Below are 16,223 nucleotides of genomic sequence, written 5' to 3' on the forward strand. Positions count from 1 at the left end.
AGTGAATGCAAAAAATGGATAAAAACTAAATCGGTTTATAGAAAAAATTTGTTCTTACGTGAATTTTTGCCCGAAGATTTCTTACGTTTCCTCGTCGACTGCGTGAAGCTGATACCTACATAAATTTCAGCTCAGAAACCAGTCTAATCTTTGCCTTGAGAAGCGATTTTAACACTGAAAAATCCAGGTCCTGTATTTGCACAGAAGGTTTTTATCTGATTTTTTGAATTTTTATAATAGTTTAAAGTTAGGCGAATGCGACAAAAGGAGTAAAGTAACCCTTATCTAGAAATTGTTGAAAACAGAAGCTTAATTCGAGTATATAGATACTTACATTAGAATTCCGTTATTGCTCCGGAATGTATCATTCTTCCCATCAAATTAAAAAAAAAGACGCTACCTCATCCCATTAAAATACACCGACTTGAGCTGCACTGCAGCGGCATATCTGAATTGCGTTATAAAACTTCTTGACACATTCACGCTGACTTGTAGCAGACGGCCTCGCGCTTGGGACATATGGATTTCGCTGTGGTTGCTGTGGCTGTTGCTGCTGCAGTTCAGGGCAAATAATTTATGACATCCCGGGTGGGTACCGAAAAAGCGATGCTAACCTCTAAACGTCGAAATAACGAGCCGGAATTTCGGCAGATCGTATCAGAGTATGCGTTTGACACACTTTCGGTTTCGCTACCCAGCGAGTGTACGTACATCACTGTTCTGAAACGCATTTTTCAACTTCCCTACCGAATGTGAGCTCGAGGCCTCGAGCTCCGGTGTTGGTGGGTGGGTGGCGGCATTGACTGCTGCGGGGAGGCCCGACCACCGACACCGAAATAGTGCGTGCATTCAAAGTAAGCAAAGAATTATCAGACTGCCCTTCCCCCTCTACTGCCTCATGTTGCACGCATTTAAGCGTATGCGTGTACGCACCGAAAGCAGCACTATTTTTTTGTTGAATGCCGGAGAGACAGACAAACATATATAGAACGCAGACAAGAGCCAATTCAAAATTAGGTCACGACTCTCGAAGTCGCGTTTGTTGCGTAGAAACGCATATGACTACGGCGTTCGAGCCGGGAAACATAAACTACGGCTGCCATGCTGCTTATGTTTATGAGCTGTTAAACACAACACGCAGCATTTATTGGCTATGCAGCAACGATTGCTACGATGGGGACACGAATGGACGCCGTTTGGAAAATGGACGCATTTGGTGCACATAAAACAAGTTGGGCCGCGAAATTTCCTACGCCTTTGTGGTGCATCTTTGGTCCACTGGCAGTTTTACGGACGTTTGTTTTCTTCGAAAGTGATCAAGCACGGTTGTGTTTCTTTCTTTAGTTTCGAGCGACCGTTCACATGGATTAGTGAAATGTTTGTAAACAAAACGGGGATGGTCCTAACGCAATGCTATTTCTCTGCTGAAGTCCATTAGTTAGGCGGGGAGTGGTGACTCGGAATGACGCAAAAATCGATATAATTTTACTGGGAAAAAATCGACGTTGCTATATTTTGAGAGTATTTCGTTACCACTCCTTGCCGGACAATGTTTGCACTCGAGTGTTGGCTTAGGTGCAATTGCATTTGAGCTGCTACGAAGCTTGCAAAGGGAAAATATTTATCTTGAAGGAAGCAGTATATTCCATGGCATTGCATTTGACGGGGCATATTTTTTTCATTAGTCTAATTAATGTGTACATGTCCCTAAAACTAAATAAATGTCACACAGTTGAAAGCTTTTTCGACAAAATAATTATTAGCATATTCTTTATCATGGAGTAGTTCCCTTAAAAATCAAATCTGTCTAGGTTGATTCGTTTTACTACCAAAGCTTAGGTGAAGTCAAGTGAGCGTTCGTAGGATACCTTTGCATCTTCCCATTCCAGGGTTCATGAATCACTCGAGATAGTATTATTTCTGCACATAAAATCATAAAGAAATGATTTAATTTTCTATTTCGAACATTTATTGATGGACGATAATTCAATTATTTTAATTTTATTTTATTTTACTTTTTTGCAACCTTCGGTACATATTGAACTAATGCATCACTTCTTCATTCACTTAAATTTTATTGATGAATCACGACAAATTGTATTGTAGAGATTTGCACTGCCGAATGTTCGGTATTCGTAGTTTTTTTATGTGGTACACCATGTCTCAACGTTTCATACATTTCTAAGACATTTGGCATCGAAATTTTTTTTAAGATTACATCAGATCTGGACGTTTCTAGCAATTCTAACACATATGGCATACAACAAAATTTTCTTCAGTTTTGAGGTATTTTTATATGTAGATTTCCGAATTTACGCACTCACAAAGTCTATTTTTCACAAAAGAATATTTTTTTAAGATTGCATTGGATCATGGTCATTTCACCGAATATCATTTCGTCGAATTCTTTAAAAATCTTCATATCGTGATTGCAATTGATTTGAAGTAAAGATAAACCAAAAATAATAATGTTTACTCCCGTTTTGTTGAACTACAATCATCTTTCTGAAATAAATAAGACTTAAATGATTTATTTATTTTCTTTTTTATGTTTTTTTTCATAATTTTCAGAACGAAATTTCCAAAAAAAAATGCGGGTGGGTTATGTCAGAGACATAACTGGATGTCGTGAATACGAAAACAACTGACATGTTCCTTAACACTTCCGAATATCAATTGTATGAATCATTGATCAATTGTATGAATTATTGATTGATCAATTGTATGAATTATGCAAGCATTCCCCTTTTTCACATTTTTCGCAAAAACAAAGAAGGCTTCACTTGATCTCGATTACTGTGAATTTCACACAGCGAAAAGTGCACAAATCTAATCAAACTGTTCTAGATTTGCACTAAAGTGAGGATATTTACCTTCGATTTGCGAAGAAGAAATCTTAATAGTTCTTTAGAAAACTAACACATAATTTTTGCTACATGCCTTCGCCATGAGCCATTAGAACGGCTCAATTTGTGTAATGCTCTCCACCGTTGTCCTCTTTTCGTTGTTTTTTCACCAATGCAAACGACTACAAGCTGTGACGTAATCGCTCTTGTCGGAAGCGAAACTAGCTTTGCAAACGACACACAATACATCTGCTCGCAGTGGCGATAGAGTTCAAACTGATCCAATTTTTGCTAAGAGGTTTCTTTTAACGTGATTTCGTTTGTAGCTTTTTCACTAATGGGCGGTCCTAGCAGCTATTTCATTTCGGATTTGCATTTCATCGGAAGAAACTATCAGGAAAGCTGTAGGGATTCATTCCTGCCTTTCAGAAGGACCAAATTGTGGAACTCACTACGATATTAAGCACTGATCGACACATTTTTCTTGAACGATTTGTTGTACAGCAGCAGATATTTTGTTCTCTTCCTCAGAACGCGTTCTGATTGGCTGGTGTTGACATGGGTCAAATGGGACAGGTTTTTTAACAGTGTACTATTGAAATACTTAAATGATGTTGCTATACGCGTTTAAATTGAAAAAAAATCGATTCTATTGGTAGTTAGATTATATAAATCCTTTCACAGATCACTGAGCTATGAGCTTTCAAAATACGAGAAAGGCAAACGCGCCTTATGAATTATCCTCTTTGATACTCGTTTATACCAAACATTTCAGGAAAGTGTAATTTTGAATTATTTGAGATTATGTCACACAACTGAAAATATTATCAAAAAATTATGATCATATTTCCGATGGCATGTAGCAAAAATTATGTTGATTCATTAGATATAACAGGAAATATTCACGATCAAAAACTTATCACTCTCTCAGAGGGTAAATTTTGAAAAGGCGCCCCATAGTAAAGTAAGTCGTATTCACGACAAAACTTGTTGACTTTATTAGAGTATCTACCAGGTAATTGTTTGTGGTATTTTAACTGAGTGCCACTGGAAAAGAATTGAATGGAATTTTGAATTGTTTTGCTTGTGTGCTATTCGACCTTGCTACCGCTCGTTCGGACCTAATTGAAGTAAAGAAACGTTCGGACCTAATTGAAGTAAAGCTTTGAATAGACCGGGCAAACGAGGCGGTTACAGGTTTGTATGCAAGAGGCCGCCGCTTCCGACGGCGGGTTGCCGGCCAACCCAGCTGACGTCGCCTCGGGGGCTTTGTTCTGCCTAACCAAATGACCCTTTCGGCGAAATGACCTCTTCGACGAAACGACTTTCGACGAAATGACATATTAGGCGAAATGGCATTCGGCGAAACAACTTTCGACGATATGATCTTTCATGCATTTCTAAGTCGATATTAAATAAAAAATAGATTACACCAGATCTGGAAGTTTCATGCATTTCTAAGACATGCGGCTTTCCAAGGTAACGCGGAAAAAGACCTCAGTGTGGTGGCTTACAAACGAAAATTGTTGAAATTGAGTTTTCCATTGTGAATAACGAGCCGGAATTGTCTAAATCGGTTCAGTCACCACCGAGAAAAATAAAGCCTATAGTGTAAAACGTATAGACGTATTATCTCCTGTATATTACATCAAGAATAATCAAAATACTGCAAAATAAAAAAAAACTTAGAACCCAGTTTTGATTACTTCATTTGCTTAATACTGTCACATTTAAATACTACAATTTAATTTAAGTTAGTAAAAATGGATCCAACCATATTTGAGAGAATGAATGGGGCTCATTCTTTAAAGATTTTGAGTTTTCGACACCAAAAACTGGCATTTCGGATTATCAAACCATCAGAAAATATGAACTACAAACTGAAACAGTGTAAAGCCCAATTTAAAAGAATTTCCTAAATTTTCTGCACCTTCGAATTGAATGACGGTTTGAACTACGGGTTCAGTATAACTAAAAACAGTTCGTATGGCCATAAATATAACTTACAAATTGGAACAGTTTCGAGCACAACTTAGAAGATATTTTACGATTTTCTATTACGGTTTTAAAATTTGAAAGCTTTTCACCTTGTCAACATTTGTTGATTTGAGTTTGATTTTATGGAAATCTCATATGAGTTTATTTGGCTCTAGACTATCTTGAACTGCAAACTAGAGAACTTTATTAGCCAATTTAAAGAATTCGCTACTCATCACATAGATACTCATGAAAAATTCTGTTTTGAAACTCATATTTTTACACTAAGCACCCTATCTTCGGAACCGGAAGATGGAAGAATTTACTGACATTGTTTTCACCTTTTTGGCGTATATTAGTCTGTCATTCCGGAACCGGAAGTCGGATCTAAAGGAAATTCAGAAATTTTCTATAGAACTATAAGAACTTTCATTTGAATCTAAGTACACTGAAGTCTTGTTTTATGCGAGTTTACGTACCGCATAAAAAAACCGCATAAAAAAACGCATAAAAAACCGCTTAAAAAAACCCGCATAAAAAACCGCATAACTCTGAAAATTCGCATAAAAAAACCGCATAACTCTGAAACTTCGCATAAAAAACCGCATAACTCTGAAACTTCGCATAAAAAAGAGCACAGAACTGAAACGGCATAACTAGGAAAATTCACATTAAAAAAACCGTATAACTCTGAAACTTCGCATAAAAAAAACCGTATAACTCTGAAAATTCGCATAAAAAAGTCGCATAAAAAAAACGCATAAAAAAGACCTCAGTATATGTGAAAATCGATTGATTTTTTTGGAGCATATCACACTATCGTTTCGAAACCGGAAGTTGAATCCAAATGCAATTCAGGAACTTTGTATGGTACCGTAATACCATTTCATTTGAATCTAAGTTTGTGAAAGTCGGTTCAGCCATCTTCGAGAAAATTGTATGGCATTATTATCACTTTTTTGGTGTATATCACTCTGTTATTCTGGAACCGGAGGTCAGTTCCAAATGAAATTCAGGAACTCTGTATGGGATCGTAATACCTTTAATTTGAATCTAAGTTTGTGAAAGTCGGTTCAGCCTTCTGCAAATCGTTTGTGCAAATCGGTTCAATCGTCTCCGAGAAAAGTTAGCGACAATATTTGTCACACACAGACATTTGCTCAGTTCGTCGAGCTGAATCGAATTGTATTGATATTTGGCTTTCCGGGTTGAAAAGTTTGTTTTTCACAGTGATTGAGAAAGGCAAAATTAAGTAAGGTTAGTTAGCTAACATATTTACTCTTCTAACTCAATAAATGATTCTGTAGTAACCTTTATTTGGTTCCAAGATTGTTGAAATCGGAAAAAAATCAGCGGATAAAAAAAAAATGTTGATTGAGTGTTAGTTACGTCACACGTCCTTGTAGTCCCATAGCGTGCTAATCAATTTCACCTGGATTCGACTTCTGGTTCGGAAGCTACGGCGTAAAATGTGCAAAATGTAATAAAAAATGTACACTCGATTTTCTCTGATACCGCTCATCACTAGCTTAGATTCAAACGAAAGGTCTTACAACATATAACACTTCCAAATTTCTTCCGGATACGACTTCCGGTTCCGGAATTACAGTATACAAATTTCATTTTCAGTAGCGTGTTTTTTATACATGACATGGAAAAATCAAGCCAAATACAAGTTCATTTTCTCAGAAACAGCTAAGTCGATTTTCACAAGCTTCGCTAAAAGGGTTAACTAAAATAAAATAGACTGCTTTTCGACCTTTGTTCGGATCTCACTTCCGGTCCCGAAGGAACAGGGTGAGGTGTTTTTAAAATTTTAAACCGTCATTTAGAGCGAAAAAGTAGAAAAAAAAAGAATTATGATTTACTTGGGTTAAAACTGTTCAAAATTTAATAAGTTATGCTTTTTTGTTCCTATTCAATATTCAAAGAAAAGTTTTTTGAAGAATCCCTTAATAATATCAGTGAAAACATGAGTTATATGAGAAAGGCATTATAGCATCACTGGGTGGATTAAAACTGTTTTTTTTTATCTTCATAGATTTATTGGTTGAAAACTTTCCACCTTTATAAAAACTGGGATTTAAGGAGCAAGACTCTTTGCAAGCGTATGAGTAATGTCAACCATGTGTACGTAAAAACAAATTCCGGCGCTTCTTTTCCTGATTTTACTCAATAAATCTTCCATATGGTTGAAAAATAAACCAATCGGTTCATACGGCTTAAAATTGAAATTCAAGAAAAGCGAAAATCTTAGTCTAAAACTCTCCCGTTTTCCTTAAAACTGCTCGAGAAAAATTATTTCAGTTTCAACTTACTTCCACTGACAAATTTGATTAGCATCAAACACATTCCTATATGGATTTCCTCTTGCAGAAATTATTGCGATATAAAGATTTACGTACCTTCTATAAGTAAACCCGCAAAATAGGAACCTTTAATTTAACACGCGAAAGGCAATGGGTATGGAATGTTGTCGTAAAACTATTTATTTTTCCGGCAAACTGCTATTGTAATAGAAAATGTTTAGTTTTGTTTATTTTGTGTAGCGCAATCTAATACAAATGCATTGAAGCAGTGTTGCTAACTTTTTTATCAGGGAATTAAAATCTACATTCATAAAATGTAAGCAATTTTCCATCAAACGTTGGTGAAAAATTGATCAAAACTGATATTAATTAGGCTTAACATTAATTTGAGAATAAATTTTTGTTAAAAAAGATTGTTTGAAACTCAATCGTGCAATCCACTTTGATAAACTCGCTGCACTGCATCTATGAATACACAGATCTATGACATACGTACGGAATAAAATGTACGTAATACACAAATTACCAACACAAGTTAATTTGGTTTACTCTTGATCCTTAAACTGATTTAGCTTCCGCCACATCGTTTGTTTCTTTAGCTCATTTGTCGGGTTTCAAAACTTTGCATCCAATAACATTATCATCGCCTACTGCCACGTCATTGGAGTGCATGCCGTATGAAGGTCATATGATGGTTGCATTTTTGACATATTTCAAAATACTGAAAAAATGCAATAACAGTAAGTAAACAAAAGATAAGCACAATTTTCAGTAGTCTTATCGTCACCTTATCGTTCATGTTTTAACTGGTGATGTCCAGTTGATTTGAACAGGAATAACAGTATGAAATGACATTTTCTAGTGCTATTATTTTTGGTCGATTGTACACGAAAGGCTGAGTCGTGAAAACCAGGGGTGTATTCGCAATTATAAATCGAACTGGATAGTCGATAATCGATGGTAAATACAGGCATAAAATTAAATTATTTTCGAAAATGACATGACGGTTTTCAGTGACGATTTATACTTTTTGTTCTATTTCCCGACTATAACCATGTCACTATCGATTTGCTACGGACTCAAAATTCCTTTTCAACTGACCCAGATTCTTCGGGCGAAAGAATGCTTCTCGTTTGTGGTGTTGCCATAGCGGCGCGGTCCATTCTGCCCTCATCAATTACGCACTAATCGCGAGATGACGCCTGCTGCGTTTCGAGCAATATGCAACCATTTGGAAACCTCGCTATATTTGTACACCCGAACTCGCACTGACTGGGGCCGTGTATGTATGGGGATCTAAAATTGCATAACGTTCTAATAAAAAAATTCGACATTAACCATCAGTAAGAGCGAGCAAAATGCGCATCAGATGAAGCTCATAATTTTGGTCGGAATCGATTGCTGGATGCGTTCCGTCTGTGGTCCCCGTTGTCCATCTTCAACCAGGAGGCGCAACCGCCGCAGTTTTAGAATTTTCACATTAATCAGATGAAGAAACAAACGGATAATTCCGGGTGAGTCAATGTCGAATGGATATAACAGGCATTAGCTGATTCACGGGACCACCCAGTTGCATACATTTTGGCGATTGATTTCTCTCTCCCACCCGAAAATCATTGAACAAACAAATCATCGTAAAAAAATAAAACAAGATAAGACTTGATGGCGAACTACCAATGGCGCCAAACCAAGCTGACAACAGCCGCGTGCAACTTCGGTCATGTCATGTGTTGTCGTTGCGCTTCGCACCCGACATCGCCGTCAGAGCAAGAGCCGTCGCGATAAGAGCCATCCAATCGAAATAAACGAATTTCCTGGAAATGTATCCCCCCCTCAATAGAAAAAAATAAATAAACGAAGGCGCAATATGACATCAGTCTTTTCTGGTTGCGCGCGCGCAGCTTTATGCGCACCGGCGCATTTTTTCAAGGTCTCAGCGAACAAGAATTTTTTCGAAACCTATACCATATAATGGCTAATACGCGCGCGGAAGGGTGAGGAACCATTCAAGGCAGCAGCGCAGTGTAGCACCGAAAAAAATTGGGTCGGAAATGAACTGCATGATTTCGGGAATGGTTTGTTTGCTGATTCAGTGACGATCAATGCACAGCGATAAACGTTGAATATTCAGTTTTTTTTTGGGGTTGGTTATATTTAGATTACGGAGAAATTAGGTCACTGGTAGTTCGCTCGTTTGAGGAAATGCAGCCGGTTTTGTTGGTTTGGGGGCAGATTGATGCACGAAGACTATTACACGTTCTTCTAGAACTGATTTTGGAACTGACTCGAAACCAGTCAAATCATAGGAAATTTATGATTCTAACTTTTTACGTTACAGTTGTGAGCAATTCTTTTTTCAGGTTATTTGCATGACCAGACCTTAGACAATTTCTAATTTTCCATCATTTTCTCTTTTTCACCAGGAACCATCTTCAATGCTCATAAGGTCATCCTAGCGGCTTGCTCAAAAAACTTTGCCGATCTGTTCGAGCGAGCTCCGGTTGGCACAGGACAGATATGTGTCATGCTGGAGGCCACCTCGGCCGACAACATGCACGCTCTGCTCGAGTTCATGTACAAAGGCGAAGTGCACGTGTCACAGAAAGCGCTGGAAAGCTTTCTGAAAGCTGCTGAGAATTTGCAGGTAAGTGTGCTGCTTCCCGGTAAAAACCATAATTTGTCATACAATAATGTCTACCGTTTGCCAATAGGTCAAAGGTCTCACGACAGAGCACGGTAAATTTGCCAGTGCGAATGCGGCCCAGCAGCAAACACCCAACAACCTGCCATCACCGGCGGCTCGCCGGCAGCAAAGAAACTCGTTGTCAGCGTCGCTCGAGTCCATCAATCGGGTTGTCAAAAATGAATCACTGGCCGGAAGTGGCGGAGGAGGAGGTGGCGGTGGGAGTACGACGCCGAATTTTTCGTCCTACCTGCAACCGTCCTATCTGCCGCAACCATATGAATCCTCCCGCAAACGTTCGATCCGCAGTCCGTTCTACGAGCACCAGGAAGCGACCAGGGGCAGCGTACTGCGGGATGGCAAGGCTAGCGTTGGCAACGATAGTCCAGTGAGTGGTAGCAAAAACTATCGACCCTCGAGCAGTGGTTCATCGGCAGCGCCCACGGAAGCGGACACGGTACACACGGATCGGGATTCCCCGCAGCAGTCAAAGTGAGTGTCGATTTCGAACATGTTCGTAAGGTCAACCAACGGTCCTGCACGCCATCGACCTTGGTTTTTTTAGGTCCAATAGATTAATGACCACAAATTAAAATCTTCGTTAGAAGTTTGAAGACGTAACTTTAACACTTATGCATGTCGCTAGCCCGGGTTGGCGGATCGATGCATAGGGTACTGGTCTCACAAATCCGTTGGCGTATGTTCGAGCCCCGACCTGGAAGAATTCTTAGTGTCAGTAGGATCGTAGCACTAGCCATGCAATGATTCTGTACGCTATGAATCGGCTGCGAGGTCTGCTGAAACAGAAAGGCCAAATTCCGCAAAAGGAGAGCAATGCCAAGACTTTACTTTGCTTTGCATATCATTTCCATGATTTATCCACTACGATTCTATAATTTAGGTGTTTGTCACGGTACTACTCTTTCGCCTGTCTTTCACCTCACAGTGATTTGTGAGTTGTTACATGAACAACCTAAATTAGAAATGCTTTACAATTTCGTGAGGACAATTCTGACAATATTGGCATTATTCATAAATTTCTTCACAAAATGTGTGTTCCTGAACCGCAAATATTTTTTTTAATGATTTTATTCGATATAAATCGCAAAGTAAAATATGGTTATTATGAATCATTAGAACCAAAACGAGTTATAAAATGAATTTAAGAGAGGCCAAGGTCATTTTGCCGAAGGTCATTTCGATGAAAACGCCATATGCTAAGCAAATATTCGCTATCAGATATCGCTGCTAAGGCTTGTTTGTGACAAAATCGGGACGGAGTAATTTTGTAACAAACTTAATTGGCTATTAGTTCAATCCAAGATGCATTTTTTATTTACTTAATTGTGCATCATTATTCATGTTAGAACTAATTACAGTTAACTAATAAAGGTGCTTAAAGAAACCACTAACTTTTGAATTTACTCCAGTCATTCTCTACAATCAATTCACCTGCTTTTGTCCAAGATTTTCGACATTTGTCTATAGTTGTAGTTTGTTTACATTGAGAGAGTTCTCTCTTCACAAGAGTCCATTACCGTTCGACAGGTCAGTTATGTGGATTCGTCTCTTTCGGTACAACATGGACTCAATTCGCTTTATACTATTCAATTGCATATTTGGCGTAGTGACAAGATGTCAAATCAGCTCAGAATAGCAAGGGAGCATCATGGCTGCGTAGGAAAAGTAACATTCGCTTCTTTAGGCATTCTTCACGTTATATTTCCTTGTTTACCGTTCCGGTATTGATGCAGCTTTGGCTTACTCGACCACAGCTGCATACTACCTGCCAAACCAAATATTGTTTTGTTTTTAAATGATCCTCTGTGTCGTTCTGTTGCAGTATAAAAATACATTCCGGGAAACTGCTTGAAGCTATTCGTCATATAAGTTTCTTCGTTCATTATCACGCAGAACTACTTTGTCAAATAACGAGAATTGCCCGTGTTTTAGCAGTCACACTTGGTTTATTATTACGGCTCGGTACAGTTTTCAACTTGAACGACTTCATACGTTGTGTGGAAGTATGCACGAAAGTTGGAGACATTTTTGTTTTTCTAGTCACGATAAGTAATGAAGGATCTGGTCTGTCCTGCATTAGTTGATTCTCTTTCGCGTCCTTCTGATGGTTCCTGAGATCCGTTTTTGTTCGACTCCCAACTTTATGGCTGTTGACAAACGTGTATCGAAAGATTTAAGAACGTTATGGATAGTGCTTGCAAGAAAAGCAAGCTTTTGTGCAATTTTTTTTACTGACAGATCCGGATTTCATTGTAACCGTACACAATTGCTCTACACTCTTGCTCTTCTTTCGATGCCATTTTCGATCAAAAAGTTTGTAGTATCACCAAAAATTCATTTTACACAATGGACAAACAAACTTTCATCAGTTTGAAAAATATTTCACGCGTTGATGAAGTTTTTTCAGAGATATACGTATTCAGGGCTGTTTACATTTTGTCACGAACAAGCATTACTCGTTCCAATTCTAATAAGTCGTACAATCTAGCTATAGGTGAACTGCAGGTTCCATTCTGGAGTTCTAGATCTTTATTTTCGGTTCTTCCGGATGCATCCTATGGAATTAGAGATATTTCGTTTAATTCTAAGTTTGAGAAAATCGGCTCAAACGTCTGAGAAAAATCGAAGTAAGTATCTTTTAGATGTTTTTGACCATTATTTCCGGTTATTTCAAAACCGATATAGCTGAAGTCGGCTCGTTTGGTCATCAACTAATGAGACCTATAAATTGAAACAGTTTGGAAGTTCGGGCTAGAACATTCTACAACATATAGTGGAACCATTTGGCCTTTTATTTGAATCTCAGTTTATGGAAATCGGTTTGGGTATCTTTGAGAAATCTTCTCGTACCTTCTCGTTTAGGTACGTACTTTATGCAAACAACCAAGCGGCTCACAACTGGCTAAAAATAACACTTCTGTCCTGCTGTTCCGGTGGTATAAGTCCACCAAACAGGTAAACAGTGTGACATCCGGCGGAATTGTTGCAACCAGGAATTGATCCACTGGTTTCCTCTTCCATGTCGTAAAAGGCCACTAAAACGGGAGCTCGCAAGTCAAGGTGTATTTCCGTGCCGAAGACTGAATGGCTGCAGGAGCTTAAATAATGCAGCCGTAAACGGAACATATGTAGGCCTTGCTCTTGCGGAGCTCAAAGCTTCGTGTCACACTGACTAATTGAAGACATGGGCGGAAAGTATGTCTATTGTTCGGCATATTTGCCACATAACCGATCTTTGCCGAGAGATGACTTCATATTCGTCATGTTATATGAATTCTAGTGGAGCTATAGTCATTACTAGTAAATTCATTTCTATTCATTTATTCTCATACACTACTTAGTTGTTTATAGTGTTAGTTCATCTCGCCGCAAACCGTAGTGTGATATCTGAGATAATCTTTATTTCTTTCTCTAACCTTGACGATCACGGTTTGTTCGTTGGTTTTGAAAAGCAATTTGCTTTTAGTGAGGCTTGTTCAGATGGCTACGTAGTTCACTCAAATATCAGAGATTCAAATGCAGAATGATATAACTATTGCATCTTTATACTAAGACAGGACCTCATAAGATGGATGATGCAGATGTGGTTCCACCAGCGGTTGAAAATTCGGATGCAGGATATTTTCAGTCATCAACTATTTTGAAGGACACTGCTGCAAAGCATGATTCGCTGCAATGTAGTAATTACTCGACCGAGCAAAGTTGTACCTGATATTCGTGTAATTTGTGTAAATGCGATTACGAAACTTCATATCATCTGATATGTAACTGTCCCGCATTGACGCAACTACGCATCCGGGTTTTGGTTCTCCATGCATGGTTAAATCTGTGTATGGCTACCTAAAATTGAACGACATTCTATCGTTTCTCACCCAATGTGGTAAGGAGTTATAGTCAGAGTGGCTCATCGTTCCTCCTAGAGTGAATGAATCCTTTCTGAATTGACCTCAAAAGGTTATAGCAAATTTCTTTAAAAATATCGCGAATCGCTCTGCATTCTTCCGGGAACGCAGAATAGTGTCGCTTTTGTAAAATCTTTAAATCCTCTCCTGCGAATTACCACCTTTGAATAGGGACTTTTCTTGATGTGCTTAAACTTTTGAGCACTACCGCCAAACTTAACCCAGTCTCCATTCTAAATGCTGTCAAACCTTTTGTTTGAAGCCAGTTTCAAAACTAGTTTTAACGTTATTGAAGTGAAATTCGATTCAGTTTCGAATCTGATTCTTCTATCCGGTTTGGTTACACCCCCGTTACTAAGTACGAACCTAACACAGTTTCGTGAAAAGTGTTTGTTTGAGGAAACTACCCTGGGTCAGTTTCAGTTTTTTCAAACGAAAATGACATGAGCTTAGGTTGACACTAAGCTGAGGTTGCATAGAATTTCAATACGAGAACGACAAAAAGCGAATGCGGTGCACGATAATTTCAGCACAATAATAAATTTGACGGATTAGTTTTAATCGATAACTAATCCGACCCTTCTAGTAGGATGACCTATTTAACAAAACAGCGTTCGAAGAAATGTTGTTCGGCGAGACGGCTTTAATTGAAATGATCGGCTACTTTTGGATACCTATAGAGAAACGATATTAAAATTGTAAACGTGCAAAGAATGAAAATGAGGTTACGAAATATTTAAAAAATTTACTTTACCGAATCCGGTTTCTGAAATTCATTCAAATTGTTGTTGTAAATGAGGAAATGTTATTCTCATCAGACATCAGACCAAATCCTTGTTTAACTGGTTAATTCTACATTGCCTCTTCTAGTACTGATAGCGGCATACCACTTCTTGGCTATTTTTCGTAATGGAAACATGCCAAACTTGGTAAAAACATAACGAAACATTTGTGTTGTTTGAGAGTAGGGAGAAAGAAGTTTTTCTAGTCACAGTAACAGATGGCCTATCACATGAGATATTGAAAATTTCGACAGCTTAATGTATTTGTAACCATGTACATGAAGAAATTCATTGAAATAAATAAATACTAATAGCGAGAGCGACGACTTGAACCGGGAATCATTGGATCACAAAGTACGTACGTTAATCGACTGAGCCACAGAAACACACACCTTTTTAGTTGGTGAGTGGTGCATATAAATTCATGATTTCGCACTTGCTAGCCGATTGGAACTTACATTCGGTACCAGTAAACTTCAGTCTCATCCAACATTAAGGTATTACAAATGGAATTTTCCGTCATTTGATGAATTAGGTCTTAATGAATTGCATCATATGTGGGGTTAGGTCATTTGTTAAATTCAAATTTATTTTGGTGTGTGCTTATTGAAGGAGCTGCGCAATATACTTTTTTTTTTTTTTTTTGTTTCAATTATAGAGGCTTTAACATCTTAGGTCATTCGCCTCTTCGGACCAGAAAATCTTTCTGACCCTATGTGCGGGGTTGGGTATCGAACCCAGGCGGGCTGCGTGAAAGGCATCGACTATCCCATCACGCTATACCCGTCCCCCGCAATATACTTAAATTTACATGCGAAAAGTTGTAAGAATATGTCATGTTAGTAACTCACAGCTAATTTAGCTGCATTTTACATCGCAACAGACCCAAAGTCAAATTGTTCATGCTTACACTATAAAATACTGCTTCTTTGGATTTACGTCACGTGAAATTTTTATTTTCTCTAACATTTTCTCTTTCACTTGAGAAAACTGCAACTGACCCAGGGTTGTTTCATCAAACAAACACTTCTCACTAAAAAGAGTCGCACTTAGCAACGGGGGTGTGAGAAATGATTATGTTAGCTTCATGACGTTTTGGATTTGTCCAAATGGACTAGTCATCTATTGACAAATAGTAAAACCTAGGCTGCACACTTAATGCGCAGTTGATTGCTACAGTTCATATCACTAATTCCGGCAACTTGTTTTTCTTGCTTACAGTCGCTATGAAAACCATAGTCCCAGCACGACACATCACGGTAACGGAAATGGACCGGTCTCATCGAACACGCTAGAACGGGATGAACGAAGCGAACGAGCGTTATCCGAGGACAAGCTGAAAACTGACATCAGGGAAAGTAACGAGGTATGCGCTGTGGCTCAAGTTGAACCGATTTAACTAGATAATCTGACACCAACACTTCTATCCACCACAGGCCGGAGCTGAGGATCTACGAGTGAAAATGGAAATACGACCGATTCAATCGCCCCTGACTTCCTCCGCACCGGCAACGCCAACGACGCCCGTGGGATTCATCAACGTGAAGGGTGGTCTACCGGGTGGACTTGACGGATCGATTCCTTCGGTGGATGTGCTAACGATGTTGGGTGCTCAACGGGCCGGTGTAACCGCTGCTGATGGTAAGTTCTGTTTTTATTTGTGAAATCTGTCTCCAAGTTAACTCAGCTTCGAAAGCCAGTAG

At 38.6% G+C, this 16,223-nt stretch overlaps 1 protein-coding gene across 3 annotated transcripts in view; it reads left to right on the plus strand.

Moving 5' to 3' along the window:
• Positions 1-16,223, plus strand: part of LOC131429679 (zinc finger protein chinmo) — a 200,650-nt gene that overhangs the window by 167,915 nt on the left and 16,512 nt on the right. For all 3 annotated transcript variants that reach the window (XM_058593968.1, XM_058593969.1, XM_058593970.1), the window contains 4 exons: positions 9,556-9,776; positions 9,844-10,307; positions 15,742-15,886; positions 15,957-16,161. In XM_058593968.1, the coding sequence (XP_058449951.1) occupies positions 9,556-9,776; positions 9,844-10,307; positions 15,742-15,886; positions 15,957-16,161 (1,035 nt within the window). The remainder of the gene's footprint in view (positions 1-9,555; positions 9,777-9,843; positions 10,308-15,741; positions 15,887-15,956; positions 16,162-16,223) is intronic.

This window comes from Malaya genurostris, chromosome 2 (assembly GCF_030247185.1).
Source record: "Malaya genurostris strain Urasoe2022 chromosome 2, Malgen_1.1, whole genome shotgun sequence".
In the NCBI taxonomy this organism is placed as follows: domain Eukaryota; kingdom Metazoa; phylum Arthropoda; class Insecta; order Diptera; family Culicidae; genus Malaya; species Malaya genurostris.